General features: G+C 34.4%; 2 protein-coding genes across 3 annotated transcripts; one reads left to right on the top strand and one right to left on the bottom strand.

Annotated features, from left to right (window-relative positions):
* The first annotated feature begins 2,346 nt into the window (after nucleotides 1–2,346).
* Nucleotides 2,347–7,176, top strand: LOC112015516 (potassium channel KAT2). 2 transcript variants are annotated; one of them, XM_024047925.2, is made up of 11 exons: nucleotides 2,347–3,083; nucleotides 3,183–3,398; nucleotides 3,513–3,668; nucleotides 3,757–3,814; nucleotides 3,923–4,240; nucleotides 4,741–4,980; nucleotides 5,163–5,261; nucleotides 5,352–5,387; nucleotides 5,474–5,659; nucleotides 5,775–6,510; nucleotides 6,723–7,176. In XM_024047925.2, the coding sequence occupies exons 1-11, from the start codon at nucleotides 2,785–2,787 to the stop codon at nucleotides 6,845–6,847; spliced, it is 2,469 nt and encodes an 822-aa protein (XP_023903693.2). In that variant the 5' UTR covers nucleotides 2,347–2,784; the 3' UTR covers nucleotides 6,848–7,176. The 2 variants fall into 2 exon arrangements, with proteins under 2 accessions (XP_023903693.2, XP_023903701.2); XM_024047933.2 differs by having other exon boundaries at nucleotides 2,351–3,083; nucleotides 6,741–7,176.
* Nucleotides 6,963–11,944, bottom strand: LOC136066894 (mannosyl-oligosaccharide 1,2-alpha-mannosidase MNS3-like). Its single transcript, XM_065771910.1, is given in 8 exon segments — nucleotides 6,963–7,604; nucleotides 7,607–7,701; nucleotides 7,839–7,987; nucleotides 8,219–8,346; nucleotides 8,349–8,415; nucleotides 9,142–9,403; nucleotides 9,767–10,728; nucleotides 11,654–11,944. Coding segments are annotated over 8 exon segments (1,911 nt in total). The 5' UTR covers nucleotides 11,741–11,944; the 3' UTR covers nucleotides 6,963–7,443.
* Nucleotides 11,945–17,668: the final 5,724 nt, after the last annotated feature.

Raw genomic sequence — 17,668 nt, forward strand, 5'->3', positions numbered from 1 at the left:
TTTGTATATTAAGAATGGTGTTGCTATTAAATTTAGTACTTTAGAATCAACTATAGATGATTTTTGGGATTTTGAAAATAAAAAGGGTCTAGTTTCCTTTTAATAGATTAGAAATGATTAAGTTGATATTATAAAAATAGTTGTTTTGGAAATATTGACTAGTTGTATTTTTTTCATGTATTATTTAATTTTGAATTGTTAGTATAATCATTATTTTGGAATGATCAAAATTTTTTTATTCATATTTTAACCTTCTAAAGAAAAACATTCTGTTTCTGGTCATTCATATTTTTTTATTCATATTCCCACCCATTCTTTTTGCTGATGTCCTTAAATTTGGGCCGGTGGGCATAAATCTGCCCTTCCATTACCTTTGGGAAAGAGATCTTTGAAGGATTCTCCACGGATCTCTCTAGAAAACTGGCCGTCTTGACAGTACAAAACACAGGAGAACATTTTATGATGTTTTCTTCTTTCAACTACAACTCAATTTCAATTTTCCTTTTAAAAAAATCGGGTTAATGATATATATTAATCATTCATTTAAAAAAATTATTTAAAAAAAAAAAACTGTCAGAGCAGTTAGTTCTTTTTTTCAGGAATTATTTTAATTTTTATATTTTCAACAACTAAAAGCACTTTAAAAAAATAGAAAAAAAAAATACTATTCCAATTTCTATGATTTCAGGGACTAAAAGCCCTTTATTCCTTTCTATTCAAAATTTCACATTTCGTGATTCCATGAATTCTCTCAATTTTATATCTTCTTAAGCATTTTTTGTATTGCAATGTAACATTCAAAATCATTAGTAACATCAATTTGTCTAAAGAAGAACATAGAATGAACGGAAAGAATATAACGAACAATTAAAGATAAAGATAGTAATCTCGACCATTCGATTAGCAGCTAAATGTTTTATTTGAAACACTTTGGAATTTGGAATCGATAAGCAACAGATAATCATCAACAAATCATCGGCTGTGGGCCTAAAAGAACTAGTTGGCGTGAAAATCAGTAACTGTAACACTCAGGTCGGTCGATTCGAAACGGGTCACACCCACACACGCAAGAAGAAAGAGAGAGAGAGAGAGAGAGAGAGAGAGAGAGAGAGAGGTGGTTAAAAATATATGGCGGGAATCGTATTTCACACCTATGGCTCTTATTGCATTGCATAAACAAACAACGTAGGCACTTATAATAAGAAAATGAAGAGTGAATGAATGAGTTAAAAACTACAAAAAGTCTAGGTACACACTTGTTCACACCCCACAACTTTATATGTTAGTGTGGCGATAAATTGTATAAAAAAAATTGAGTCAATGATATGAAATATGAAACGATGTTAGACTAATCACAATTTGTTAGTCTAACCAGTATGTTAGCCGTGAAAAGATATATGCAGAGAAAGTTTGTGTACACAATTTTTATTTTTTGTGCCACAACTTTTGCAACCACTTTAATGTGATCAAAATGTGAATAATAGAAAAAAAGTGGTAGGTCAATGTGAAAGTAATGATTCATCAATCAAGCAATCACAATAGATCGTATCTATTAAGTTGTGACAAAGTTTATAGTCTTAGAAAAATTGATGTTAATAAGATAGCTCTAGAAATTATATTTTGAGCAATGCTAAAGCTATAGACACAACAATTTCTCATAGCAATTAAGTTGATAAACTTTTATTGGCACTCATCTGAGCCTACCATTAATTCTTATTTGGTTTTTATCATTAACATTACTTTTTTATCTACCGTTAATCGCTTACAAGGTTTGAAATTATTTGTCATTTTTTGTGTCAAATTATTTTTGTACATAGACTTATTGATTATGTTCGCAAGGTTTTGTAAAAGAGTGACATAAGTATCTGTTTAAGAACAACTTATTTAGTTTTTTTTTTGGTTAAAAGTATGCTAAAGTATACTTGTAATTTGAAAAAAAGAAAAGAATGTTGGAAAAAAGAGGGTTTAAAAAGATGTATACAAAAGTTAAAAGCTAAAAGTTAAAAGTTGATCAGCTTATGAGCTTATTTTAAACAGACTCTAATATCACAAATTTTACAAACTAATGTGTTTCAAATCTTGCAAATTGATATGACAATCTTACAATTTACTATGAGTATTGTTATAGATACTACAAATTTTATTACATGAAGAAAATAAAATTTGTTAGGTCATTTACTGTAAGTTTACCCTAGTAAAGATTGAAACCGTGGTGAAGCACTCTTAGCAATTTTCTTTGAAAGAAGTGTCAAGCCCTCTAAAACAACCTCCCATTGGTCCACATGGCATCATTAGTTGAGTCCCTCAGGATTCTACTGCGGCTGTCTGGTCCAAATTCTGGCTTTGAAATGAAAACACCATAAACTTTCATTGAAACATATCTCTTCAAAGCCTTGTGACCTTGTCTCTATACTATATATATCACACACACCTCAACGCATGTATACATTATGGAGCTCCCACAACCACAACCACCACCATCACCAACAATAACACTTACACAACCAGAAGCACCATTACCATTTTCTTTCCTTCTCTCTGTCTCTCAGATTCCTCATCAGCTGTGCAACTGCATTACAAAATGTCTCTCATGTCTGCCACTTACAGCACTTCCTCGTTTTTTCTACCGTCTGTTTCTGGTTTACCTTTCTAGTTCAATCAGGAAAAATATACATAAAATCTCCTTTCACATGTTTACCGCTCTCATCTTCCAACCTTAATGACACACTAGCAGCAGAAGCTTCGTGCAGAGTCATATATAAGTAGGAAAAAAAAAGTATTAACATGTGTCACGAGAGTCACCAATTAAAGTTCATACATATAACAGTTCGAAGGGGACTTACCGCTGCTTTAAGATTTTTTAGCAGTCTCTGGAGGAATTCGAAAACACACACACACACCATGTCGTATTCGTGTGTAAAAGACTTCTTGAAGAGGTTCTGTATGGATGAATTTCCTATGGAGGGTGTTGCTCGTAGCGGCAGCTTCCTCTCTAGTGATCTCTTACCATCACTTGGAGCCAGAATCAACCAGGCAACTAAGCTTCGAAAATACATAATTTCTCCTTTCAGCACCCGATATAGGTGATGACCTTTGCAATATACTGATATAGTACTCACTCTAATAATTTGTATAATGTGGCTGCTGATTCTCATGGTCATATCATATTCCTTATTTTTCAGGGCTTGGGAGAATTTACTGGTTGTTTTAGTTATTTACTCTGCCTGGATTTGCCCTTTCGAGTTTGCATTTCTGCCTTACAAGCAAGATGCACTCTTCATCTTTGACAACATTGTCAATGGCTTCTTTGCCATTGACATCGTTCTCACCTTCTTTGTTGCATTTCTCGACACCCAATCCTATCTTCTTGTCGATGAACCTAAGAGAATTGCATTCAGGTGAATTAAACTTTTGCACCCTATAATAGTAAACTTCATTCAGTTTGACATGAACCAACAATTCTGTTTCCTCAAGAGAAATCACAGACTTGGCCTTCTTCATCCAACTTTCAGGTACATATCTACCTGGTTTATCTTCGATGTCTGTTCCACCGCACCATTTCAGCCCATCAGCATGTTGTTCACAAAACATAGCGGTGAACTTGGGTTTAAGCTGCTCAGCATGCTCAGACTCTGGCGTCTCAGACGAGTCAGCTCCCTGTTTGCAAGGTCCACAACCCCTTTTGTTTTCTTCAAAATTTCCAATTGTTAAGGTGGAAGAATTACAGTACTAACTAGTTGGTTTCTTTCCTTCCAGACTTGAAAAGGACATTCGTTTCAATTATTTCTGGACTCGTTGCATAAAGCTCATTTCTGTAAGACACAAAAATCACCATCATTTGTTTCTCTTCTAAAGTTCCATGAAAGTCATTTAAAGTAAAATTTTAAATTTGGGTTGTTGTCCTTTCTGGTTTATTTCTCAGGTAACTTTGTTTGCTGTACACTTTGCCGGATGCATCAATTATCTGATTGCAGACAGATACCCTGATCCAAATAGAACCTGGATTGGTGCAGTGAACCCAAGTTTCAAAGAAGATGGTGTCTGGGATAGATATGTGACAGCAATTTACTGGTCTATAACCACATTGACAACTACTGGCTACGGAGACTTGCATGCTGAAAACCCAAGAGAGATGCTGTTTGACATATTTTACATGTTGTTCAACTTGGGATTGACATCTTACCTCATTGGAAACATGACAAACCTTGTTGTTCACTGGACCAGCCGCACCAGAAATTTCGTATGTCGTCTTTACCTAATGATTCATTTACAGCTCCAATTTCTTTTTGTTTTTGTTTTTCATCTGCTAAAAGAACTTCAATGATCAAATATTCTAAATGGACTAAAAATAAATCCTAAATCACAATCATACTACTAAAGTCTCCATTACTTGTGGCAAAAAACTTGGAAGTTATCTGTCTACCCCATATTTGGCAATTTTATGGCAAAATCATTTGAAGATATATTTTCCACTCTTATGTATTTCCACTTCCTGCATGGAGCTAATTTCCGGTTAACTGTACTGTAATCTCACTCCCTTCCCCTCATTAGCCTAATTTCGAGTTAACTCTACTCTAATCCTGCTTCCTTCCCCTCCATCCAAACTGACCATTAATTTTTTAAAGTAAGACATGCATGATAAAACTTTTTTCGGTTCCTTTGGTAAAAGCAATTAGTATTCTATTCAAAAGAGAGCAATTTGGGAGTGCTAATCCAATGAGGCGTGCTTTGATTCTACAGAGAGATACAGTGAGATCTGCATCAGAATTTGCAGCACGAAATCATCTGCCCCCTCCCATACAGGATCAGATGTTGGCACACATATGTCTCAAGTTCAAAACAGAAGGATTGAAGCAACAGGATGCCTTGAACGGTCTACCAAAAGCTCTTCGTTCAAGCATCGCACAGCATCTATTCTTCGACGTTGTTAAAAAAGTCTACCTTTTCCAAGGGGTTTCTCATGACTTCCTTTTCCAATTGGTAATACTTCACATGACGTATTAGTTTTGAGGACATTGTTTTTACCTGACCTTTTTTTTTACCTATTTTAAGCTAAGAAAGTATCTTAAATTCACAAATAATGCCGGGAAGTAAATACATGAGTTACTGTATTTCATAGCATTTATCGTAAGTTCAAAAATGCTGATTCACTTTCTTTAAAGGTTTCCCAAATGGAGGCAGAGTATTTTCCACCCAAGGAAGATGTAATTCTGCAGAATGAGACTCCAACAGATCTTTACATAATGGTCTCCGGTGTGGTGGTAAGCAAATTTTGAACTTAAATAGCATCCAAAAATCCCAAAGAATGACTACTAACATAAAGTTGGTTTTGAAATGATTTATGGTTGCAGGATATCCTGTGCAATATTGATGATGGGCAAGAAAAAGTATGTCATCTAATTTTGACATTTACGCATTGTCTATATTAAACAAAAGACCATTCTAAATTCAAATTGCCTTATTCACAATACAGGTTCTTGGAAAGGCATTTGCAGGAGATTCATTTGGAGAGTTCGGAGTCTTGTGTTACAGGCCACAACCTTTCAAAGTTCGGACGACAGAGATTTCTCAAATTCTCCGACTCAACAGAACTTCACTGATGAACACCATACAAACAAACGAAGAGGATGGGCGCATTATCATGAGCAATCTTTTCCAGGTATTTGCATTATTATTAATAACCCTCTATTGTGGAAAAGAATTTTATTTATTTATTATATTTTGCCCTTCTTTTCCCAAAACTAATAACTGATAACCAATCTGCACATCTACAGAAATTGAAAGAGCAAGAAAGCTTAGGCTTTGAATACCCACATAAAGATCCTGGACCGATCCAGAGTGAATGGCCTGATGGAGGACCCATTGGAGGAACCTGTTCACCTACAGGATATCAACATAATTCACATGACGATACACCAATGCAGGAAGCAACAGGCATAAATTTCCTGGGATCAGAGTTTACAGAGCAGAGTGAAACAGACCAAAGTCCAATGTTTAACAGATCCGCCATGGGTGTGCGTTTCATGGATGAGGAGGTCCAAAAAGCTCTCCATGCTGCTATTCACAAGGGGCATCTTGAGATGGAGAAGATTCTGCCAGGAGGAGGAGCAAATATAAATAAACAAGATGCCAGAGGATATACACCAAATGCTATAGCTGAACAGCAAGAAAACAAGTGCATAAATGACCTCCTACTAAGTTATGAAAATGGAATGAAACTGGAAGAACACAGAATAGATTTAATTGGCCCAGAATCAGCTGACAACGGCATGTATAGTCAAAGCAGACTTAGAAGACAAGGCTGCCAATCTGTTAACTCCCAATCGAAAAAGAAACCCATAGACTTCTTATCAACCAGAGTTAATTATCCTGGTGATACAGATATGATTAAATCGATCAAGAAGAGAGTCACCATCCACATGCAGCTTCAACACAACATTTCATCACAGAGGCAGCTTGCAAAGCTAATAATCTTACCCGATTCAATAGAGGAGCTGCTCAAAATAGCTGGTAAGCTTTGTTTGAACTCAAAAGACTTGAAGTGAACTTGGAAATTGAGAATTTTAATTAATTAATTAATTATTAGCCAATTAGTATCACAAATTTAGATATCAGATGCAATTGAAGCCAAAATTAAAAAGGAAAACTTAACCTTGAACTGGTAAAACTATTTTAGTAAACGCATAGTTTCTTCCTCAAGTTTTATTGATTTGTTATCCCAGCGGTTTGTGAAACTGCAGGTGAGAAGTTTGGAGGCTACAAACCTACAAAAGTCATTAATGCAGAGAATGCAGAAATAGATGACATAAATGTTATTCGAGACGGCGATCATCTGTTTCTCCTTTAAAACAACTGTGAAAATCTGCATTGCAATGTGACCTAATGTTTATTCAAAGGCAAGGATGTACACATGCCAATAACTTGTAACTTTTGGCCAATGTATAAAGAGTTAGTAACAAAAATTTGACTGCTTCAACTGGTAATTTGAGCCTCTATAGCCAGCAATATCACTGGAAACTGGAGAAGTCAATTACAAAAGGTGGAATTCTACTCAATACTTTTGATGGGCAAAACCCCATCCAGTAATTACTTGAAACATCCATTACAACAATACATCTTACAGTCTCTCTACAAGTATATCAAATTAAAAAAAAAAAAAAAAAAAAAAAAAAAAAATTTCTCTCTCCAAGCTTTCGTTGGTGATGTAGAAGATTGCAGATCTGATTACTGATGCATCGCATATGGAAAGAAACAAATTAAACGACCCCTATACTTCTTCATAACTTAACCAGTCACTTTCACTTCCTATGGGAACAGGCGCTACAAGACCACATAATGATACAGCAGTCAGTCTCAGAAAGAGCATGCCAGTCTGTGCCCACTACAAAATGCTTGAGTTTCTCATTTTGTACAAGCTTTCCTTTGCATAAATCCTTCAATTTGTTAAGAATCATTCTTAGTGCCTTTTATTGGAAAAGGATGAGCTTCTGTGTTAAAAACAAACTTATCCAATGGAATAAGTGAGCTGTCCGCGAAGAGCAAGTACAAATACTTGAGTGTCTCGCCCAAAAAGAAGGTCTCCATCTTGTCTCTTCTATGGGGGGAATTGTTGTAACATCATCAAGAGAAGTGTATCCACCAGTATCCACTTTTGTGTATTTCTCAAATGCTTCAAAGATCTGCCAACCCCATTCGCGGTATCTGCAGCACACAATATTTTCATCATTTTAAAACATAAATTTAGGGAGGAACCTCCCTCGCCATGTGTGTCTGTGTGTATCTCTCAGACAACAAATAAATTAGACAGGAAAAACTAGCACATGAGGGGGGAATTATACTTTGGGTCTTCTGTGATACGATACAAGACAAACAATGACTCTACAGTTTCAGGACGCAAAAGATTATGGCGATCAGCAGGCTTGATTATTATGTCCTTTACATACTCCGAACTCTTGTTCCCACCATCTAGACCTCCTTCAGAAAAATCCTGTTTCAATAAGAGTAATGTGTCAACTTTCTGTACAACATAGACAATAGGTCATAAGTTTCCAACATAGACAAAGGTAAAAGAAAGTTTGAAGCTAATAATTACTAGAAAAAAAAAATGGCAACAAATCTAAGAGAAGGGGAATAATAGAGTAATAACGCATTTGTGCACATATATACTTAATTCATTGACCAGTGCTTCCAACACATAGGTCATACATATCCAACTAACCTTTGTATGGAAGTAAGCAATTTCTGGAGCAAGACCAGTAGAAGTAACTGCATACATCTCAAAACATGTTTTAGCCAGATCCTCTGCAAGCTTCAGATTTTCCAAGTCCTCAAAGTTAAGCAAATTGTTTTCATTGCCTTTTCCTTTGTAATGCCTTTAGTGGCACCAAGAGCAAGAGTACCAGACAAGAAACACACCTAAAAGGTAGTACAAAATATTGCTTTTACCCACAACCATCAACACACATTAACTGATAATCTGTACAACAGAGTGTGTGTGAGTGTGTGTGTGTGTGTGGCGTATTCCACCCACTTAATTGCTTATTTACAAAGGTCATGTCAATGTCATAAAGAATTTTCATTACTAACAGGAGAGCTTCAAACTCAAAGACTTGGCATCATGTTTAACAAAGAAATCCCCAAGACATATTTTAATTCATACAATTCATTAGAAAAACAAATGGCCATGCACCCTAGAATTGGAACAAAGAAAGCACTGTATCATACCCAATGCATGCAGTACAACAGAAAACCTTGATACTGCAGATTGCATTTCTTTATCCTATTATTTGATCAGGGAAGACAAGCTTACCTTTTACATAGTACATCAAATAACATTACTTTTGATAAAGAATGAGATACATTACAAGCACAGAACTTTTCACATGCAAGAGGATGTAGGAGTGTTCCTATCAGGAATGAGGAGAGACTTCCAATTTTTTTTCTTTAGTAGATGGAAATGGAGGAGACTAGTAACTTCACCATAAAGAAGTTATGGAGACAAAATCTTTAATTTATTTAACATAGTAGTAGAAAGTTTCCACCCAGAAAATAGAAGCAAAAATAATCTTACAGAAATTTCATCCAAAAACAAAAATTCCAAAAGCTACGTCAACATCAAGTAGTAGAGAAAGTACTGCATACCAGGTGATCCATTTTTGGACTAAAAGCACCCTCAGATCCATAAGGCAATTCGCCAACAAAAACTAGTCCATTTGGAATTGATTTCTGAACTAGACGGTGCCTAACACCCTTCATTGCTTCCGTATACATATCATATAGATAAGTCAAACTATTATCTTGGGCAGTTCCTTGCTGAAGCCACACTTTGATCAGGTACTCATAGTAACTATCACCACGAGATCCCAATCTTATATTTTCTCCACTAAATTCACCAGTATGAGGACTGCATTTAGTGGTAGGAAATATGAAAATGAGTCAATAAAGTAGAAAAAGGGGAAATCTAATTCTTATTATGGATTAAAGGGGAAGCTTCTGGATGGAAAGGAGAGTGATCTCATAGAATCATCACCATAAATAAGAAGGCAAGATCTTTTTATAATAAACAAACAGCCCTTAAAAATAAGGCAGCTATTGTAATTTTAAACTGCAGTAGTTTCTTGCAAAGTTGATTCAAATGAGGCATATAGTTGTATCACCCCCCCTCTCTCCCCATGTGCATGGTGGAAGGAACAAAAAATTGAGAGAGAGAAAGAGAGAGAGAGAGAGAGAGAGAGAGCTACTTATTTGAAATAGGTAAGGCTAGTACCTAATGAAGATGGGAACCAGTCCTTCCACCTTTGGGAGAGTCTTTATGTGTTCCAAGACCTTCATGGCTTCCACGCTGTACTTTGGATCACCAGAAATGGCACTGAGATAATTGAACTCGAGTTGTAAAGTGGAAACTTCTGAAGTACTGCTTAATCCACCACCAGAAGCTGGATGTGCTGTGGAGTCATGCAGAATAACATCACTAAAGGGAATAGGGGTTGGACTGGAAGTAAAAGCAGACAGGAGACGATCGGCCAAGTTCTTAGCAGTTTCTAGATAAACAGTTGGTTTAGGCCCTGTATGTGTCAATTTCATCCCTTGTTCCCCACCACTCAAATGATATGCACTCAAAAGACCACCCAGAAGACGTATGGTAGTTTCAAACAAATTGACTTGGCCTTTCTTAGTAATCCTATCTAAAAGGTGTTTCTCAATCCATGAGCCAGCTTCAGAGACCACTTCATCAACACCCATTATCATGGCAGTATCAAGAGCATCCACAATGGTAGCACCGAGACCTCCTAACCCATCAACTCCATGCTGGCTCAATGGCATAAGTTCATCATAACCTATCGCATATTTCGTATAGCCGGACCATGCATGGATAAAAGCATCCTTAACACTTTGTTGCCTAGCTATCCATTTTGACCCGGCATTTAGCTTATCAGACTCATGACTAGAGCTATTATTAAAACCTTTCTGATCAGGTGATAATCGAGGAGGAAGCCTTGGCGGTTTTCTCAACAGCTTCCCCAACCTGCTGCCACCATATGAAACGAGCTTATCTTTACTATTCTTAACACCTTTCCCTAGTCTATCGGTTACAGAATTGGCAGGACTTGTATGTGTAAGCATAAGATATGCTATACCAAAGATCAATAGTAACGCTAAAAACTTCCCTGTACTACAACTTAAAGAAGTACGCTTGACATTACTGGTGAAGAAGGTCTGATAAATAACCTGGAAAAAAAAATTAATAACTGGGAGTCATTTCAAGCTGAGAATCTCATATATAAAATCATTGCGACTAGCTATTGATACAACAGATAATTACTTATTTTCTATAATTGGTCTTGAATCCAGAACCTCATCCTTTACCCAATGCTTAAGCAGAGAAGGTGCAATTCAAGCTAGAGCTCGTAAAGCATACCATATCAAATGCAATAGAAACTATATAAAAGAAGAAAACGATAAAACAATATCACAAGCTATGAGAAAATCTTATGTATTTGGAATTTTAATTTGTCATTTTATCCATCTCTTGTGCATCAGTTAACATTTCCCATAATTTATTTGACTTGCTTACTTGCTTAAGGTTATGAAACTTCTTTAAGGGTACCGTTAGGGCATTTGTTGATAAGCTATTTTAGGAAAGTTTTGATGCCACATAAATATAAAAAATTTATTTTTTCATAAAAAGTTTCTTAAACCAATGCTCGGCATCTGTAACTTTTTCCCTTCTTTAATAGCTCTAAAAGTTATCAGCAATCTGAAAATCTAATTAAAAACCAACAGGGTATTTAGAATTTTCAATAAACACTTAAAAGCACAAGGGAGTGTCCAGATATTCACACAAAAAAGCTCAAACTTAGTCTCTTCGTAATATAATGAAACTATTAATGGTATGAATTTTTTCCTAATGTACTTGATTTCAATTCAAAACACAAAATTTTCATTTCATTTTGCAGAAATCACAATGATCACACCCAATTCCAAAACGTAAACACACAATTCAATAACGAAAACACAGAAATCAAAGATTATTACTACCACAAACAAAAAAAAAGAGCCAAATTTCAAGCTAATGATTAACCATAAACCTGATCAGACAAAAACCAAAAATTCACAAAAATCCAAAATAGTGAAGAGGCTGAGATCTTAGAACCTTGAAGAAGGATCGGTGGCGGAACTTGGCGTTGTCGTAGTGAACATCTTTCGTGGTGTAAGGCAGAGACTTGTTGGACGAAGACATAGTTGGTGGGGTGGTGGGCTGGATCCAGATCAACGGCTAGGGTTCCGTGATCTGATCCGCTCCGCTCAGATGCAAAGTGAGAAAAGCGATTCGATAGAGAATTCCCGAGAAAGTGACGGAATTCGATTGCCGGGAAAAATGCGTTTGAGCATTCAACCGTGTCTGAGTCTACTCGGTCACAGAGAGAGAGAGAGAGAGAGAGGGAGAGAGATTATAATTTATATATAGTGTCTGAAACTGTGAAAAGGATTTTTTTTTTTTTTTTTTTTTTTTAAGGAAACCTTAATGACATTTTAAGTAATAGTTTTTCGTTTTTAAATAATATTATATGTATTTTTATATTTTTTCAATCACGCGCATTTTTAAAACATATAAATAATATTATTAGAATAATGTTACTAAATAAATTTTAATTTATTTTATTTAAAAAATAATTTGTTCTAAAAATATAATTTAGGTTATATTTCACATGGATGTACGTTCATTGTATATTGTACACAATTTTGTAAATCCAAGTTACATAATTGATTATGGAATGTATACAATTCAATATATTCAATATACACAATTTTTCATAGAATGTTCAAAATTTTGTACATTTAACTCACATTTTTTTCCTTCAAGAAATGTAAATAATACTCTATATATAGAGTTATATACACAATTTTTCAAAAAATAAACAAAATTAAGTATATTTAATGTACATAATTTTTTTATATTTAAGGTACACAATATTTCACATTCAATGTACACAAAATTTTCAAACACAATTTTGAACATTTAATATACACAAATTTTCAAAGAATGTACAAAATTTCTATATATTAAACAAACACAATTTGTACACAATTTCTCAAATAATGCTCAAAATTCTATATATTCAATGTACCTAACTTTTCATAGAATGTACATAGTTTTATATATTCAATGTACACAACTTTATATATTTAACATACACAATTTTTAAAAGGAATGTAAACAATTATGAGCATTCAATGTAAAAAATTTATAATAGAATATACAAAACTCTATAAATTCATCGTATACAATTTTCCAAAAAATGTACATAATTTTTTATGTTCAATATACACAATTTTTCAAAAAGTATAAATAATTTTGAACATTTAACTTACACATTTTTTTTTAAAAGAATATACACAATTTTATATATTCAGAGTACACAATTTATCATAGAATGTACACAATTCAGGATATTTAGGTTACACAATTTTGTGAATTGAATGTATCAAAATTTTCAACATATGTGTACAATTTTGTATATTCAATTTACACAATTATTCAATGTACACTATTTTTCAAATAATATACACAATATATATATATATATATAATGTACACAATTTTTTCAAATAATGTACCCAATCTATATATTCAATGTACACATTTTCTCAAGAAATGTAAACAATTTGTATATTTAACATACCAAAATTTTTAAAGAATGTACACGACTTCCGTATAAACGATGTGTACAATTTTTCAAAGAATATAACCAATTTAGTATTTTCAATGTACACATTTTTTTATAGGAATATACACAATTCTATACATTAAATGTACAAATTTTTTTAAAAAAATTACACCATTCTATATATTCTAGGTACACAATTTTGTATATTTAATGCACATAATTTTTAAACGAATATTTGCAATTCCATATATTCAATTTACAAAAATTTTAAAACAACATACATAATTCAGTATAGTTAATTACATTATTTTTCATAGAATATATACAATTTTGTATATTCAAGATACAAAATATGTTTGAAGTACAATACAACGTATGCATTTGTTTAAAGAACATACCCAATTCATTATGTTTAAAGTACAAAATATTTTGAAGAATGTATACAATTATTTATATTCAATGTACACAAATTTTCAAAGAAATTACCGAATTTTGTATATTCGACATACACAATTTTTCAAAAATATAACTAACACAAATTTTGAATGTCTTACAAATTTTTTGAATTCAACATACATAATTTTTTAAAGAATGTGCAAAATTCTATATATTCATTGTTAACAATTTTTCATTATTTTGTATATTCAGGTTGAGTTTGGATTGCTCTAAAAAATGAAACTCTTTGCATTTGGCGTTTTTCCTATGGGTCCCAAGCACTGTTCACGGGACCTACAAGTACGGATTTTAGTAAATGTTACGTTAAAACTGGATCCCATAGCACTATTCACACATTTAAAAATTATTTTGCTACAGTATTTTCAGTTTTCAACAATAAGCAGTATCCAAACATACCATCAATGTACACAAATTTTCAAATAATGTGCATAGTTCTATATAATCAATGTACATAATTTGTCATAGATTGTATACAATTCTCTATGTCCAACGTGTACGATTTTTCAACGAATGTACACAATTTTGAACATTTTTCGTACACATTTTTTCAAAAAATGTGCACAATTTCATACTTCAATGGACCCAATTTTTTCAAAGAATTTAAAAAAAAAAATTATATTCAATGTTCACAAGTTTTCATGGAATATACACCAATATATATATATATATATATTTTAAAATGTACACTAATTCTATATATTTAACGTACACAATTTTTAAAGAATGTACATTATTTTGTATATTTAACATAAATAATTTTTTAAAGAATATTAACAATTCTGTTCATTCAATGTGCAAAATTTTCAAAAAATGTAAACAATTTTACAACCTAGACATTTTTATCAAGGAATATACACAATTTTGTACATTCAATGTTCACAATTTTTCTAATAATGTACTCAATTAAGTGCATTCCATGTACACAATTTTTTAAATATTATAAAAAATCTGTACATTTAATATACATAATTTTTCATAAAATGTAAACAATTCTATGCATTTCAAAGAACACAATTTCTATAAAATTTATACATTTTATATAATCAACATACAAAATTTTTCATGGAATGTTGATAAGTGTAATTTTTACATGATTTTTATTATCCTCTTATTTATTAAAATTGTTAGTTTTCCTTTATTTCTTTTGATTTGATTTGATTTTTTATTTATATTTATCTATTCATTTGTGCTTTGAAGGAATGAGAAGAGCAAGGAATCAAAGGAATTTTGTACAAAATCCAAGTCCAATTCGGATTAGGATTCCAGCCTGCACATCAGTTAGTATTTTCAGCATAACTTTGGGATCAGATATCCAATCGAGATGATTCAAGTTAGGCTGGAAAGTTAACTTAAAGGGCTACAACTTTGTAGTTTACCAAAAGTCCGAATTTTGACGTTAAATGGGCCAAAATCGTCGGTTAAGTGAAGCCTAAAAATCTGGGATTTTCTCCAAACGGGAATAGGATTCCTTGACCTATTTAAAGGCTCTTTAGGGTAAAAAGAAAAAAAAGGAGAGAAAACCTGAGAGGAAAAGGGGGCTGCCGCATTGAAGATTTTTCTTTTAGGAGTCTTTCTGAAGAGGAGGATCTGAGGGCAAAGGCGAGAGCTTCATGTTGATCAACCATCAGATGAAAGACATAAGTTTTATTTGTTTTCTTTTCAGTTTTATTATGAACTAAATTTTATTTTCTAGAGCGTTGATGTAGTCTAGCAATGAACACACAATTTATATTCTGAATTATTTTATTTTTAATATTTCCATGATTGAGTGTTTAATTCTTATTCTTAATGCTTACTATTTTTTACGAATTATGGTTTGATCAATTGAATTACAATGAGACCGAGAGGTGATTTGTTATTTTAGTTCTAGAATTAAACACCATTAGTTGAGCGAAAGTAGAGATGCTTTACCGCGACTAGTGTGATTTTTCAAAAAATTCAAAGTACGTAATGAGTCTCAAATTAATTAAATTCACATAGAGATATGGAATTGTTAGTTGAAATATTTTTAATATTATTCGAGAGAAGATATTGAATACTTAAGGAATTTTTAATCATCAACGGGAGATTATTAGAATTTAATAATTAGGAAGAATAAATTGTGTGGGATTTGTTAGGTGAAATCAACTGCTCTAGATCCATTCTTATCATATTTTTACACTTTTAGATTTTACGCTTTGTTAATTTTTTTTATTCATAGATTTATTTTTATTAAATAGTTTAATTTAATTCAAATAGTAGAACGTTCCATCTATTTTCGATTTTCCAAATAGTACTTGTGGGCCCGTGGCCCGATAGTCTCGGCCCATCGGGTATTAGGCCCAAGGCCACGCCGAGGAGGACTGACCAGCCAAGGCTAAGTTAGACAGCCTTTTTTGTGACCCACGCCGAGGACCTGTTCGTCCTCGGCATTCTAAGGATAATCTTTGGGAGGGGACAAGCTCAGAGCAAGCTGTCACATTCGTACTTAATGCATTCACCTAACTCCTCTGGCTGCATTAATGGGGATATAACCCCTTACCAGGGCAACGTTGGTCAGAGTGAACCACTTGAGTACTGATAAGGCTCTGATGGGACAGACGGCCAGAAGAGAGGCAGATGGATGATCAACAGATGGAATAAGGAGATAGACAGATGAAAACTATATAAGAAAAGCAAGTAAAGTAAGAAGAAGGGGGGAGGGAAAGAGAGAGAAGAAGAAGGTCTCCTCGGCCACGGGCTGAGGAGCATTCCCCCATTTGTAAAGAAAACTCTTAGTATTTTTTATAAAGAAAGTTCATGCATGGTGATCGACGGCCAACACCTAAACCTTTAACCCACTCTCTATAAATTTATTGTTTGGGCTTGTTGGGCTGAAAACCCAGCAAAACTCAGGGTCAATCCAAACTGAGTCCTTACAATTGGCGCCGTCTGTGGGAAAGGATTAGGGTGCTGGCGGCGCACCAGGCGAGTGTTCTAAGTATTCGTTTTACAGTAGGTTCAAAAAAAAAATTATAGAAGATTTGACAGTAAAAAAGAAAAAAAAGATCTTGGTTTATTATTTCATGAATAGAAAAGTACAAGTTACAATCAGAGGCTCAGGCAGGTGTGTTTTACATACAAATTTACAAACTAATACCACAAGCTATTCCTACAATCAAAGGCCTAGGTAGAGCGCCTAAGAGAAATTAGCCGGTGGGAAGTGTCAAGCCGTCCCTTTATTGGTATAAAGAGAATGGGAGAGCTTGACAAGAGGCGGAGAAGGGAAGGGCAATCATGCTTCCAGGCCACTAACAACTCCCTTCTCGGCCAGGCGGAGCTGGAACAAAGAGAGAAGCAGATGCAGGGGCTCGGGATACCTTCCCCATGATGTTCCTCGATTCTCTCCGATCCTCTCGAGTGTTGGCCGTTAGAGACGGCAACACTCGAGCACCGCCCATGAGGTGAATTCGCACATCTTCCTCGTCGGGGGTGTGCTCCGAGGAAAGACGTTAGGTTCTATAACAAACCCCCTCTGGGACACCTCGAAGGGGGCCATCAGGGTTAAGCCTAGACTCTGCCGCACCGAAAGCCCAGTGGGGGCTGCGGTCATACCGGTTTTTGTCAATCCCGGTAACAATTCCGACGGGGTTGTTAAAAGCGCTTGGGAAGTTGGAGGAATGTGTTTTGTTCTGTTTGTGTTGAGAGGTCCATGGGTGGTGGAGAAACCATCTCCCCACTTTATATAGGGGTTGGGGGTTGGTAAGAATTAATTCATGCGGAGTTCGAAAAGAGAATTATCAGTTGGGATAATAATGAAGCCATCAATTTCCAAAGAGGCCGTAGACCGTTGGACTCGTGTTAATTCACGAGGACATTAATGAAAGCGCGTTTCGCGCACCGAGGCGTCCAGCGCGGAACACGAACAGACAAAGGACGCTTCATAAATGAAAAAGATGGGGCCTCGAGCTGGAGGCGAGATCAATGCCACGTGTAAAGATCATAATCTGACCCAAAGAGGAATCATCTCCAGTAAAGCGGTCTGAGGACAAACCTCCGCTTACAGAAAAATAGAAGTGGTAGAC

Source organism: Quercus suber, unplaced genomic scaffold, assembly GCF_002906115.3.
Source record: "Quercus suber isolate HL8 unplaced genomic scaffold, Cork oak 2.0 scaffold_51, whole genome shotgun sequence".
NCBI classification, from domain to species: Eukaryota; Viridiplantae; Streptophyta; class Magnoliopsida; order Fagales; family Fagaceae; genus Quercus; species Quercus suber.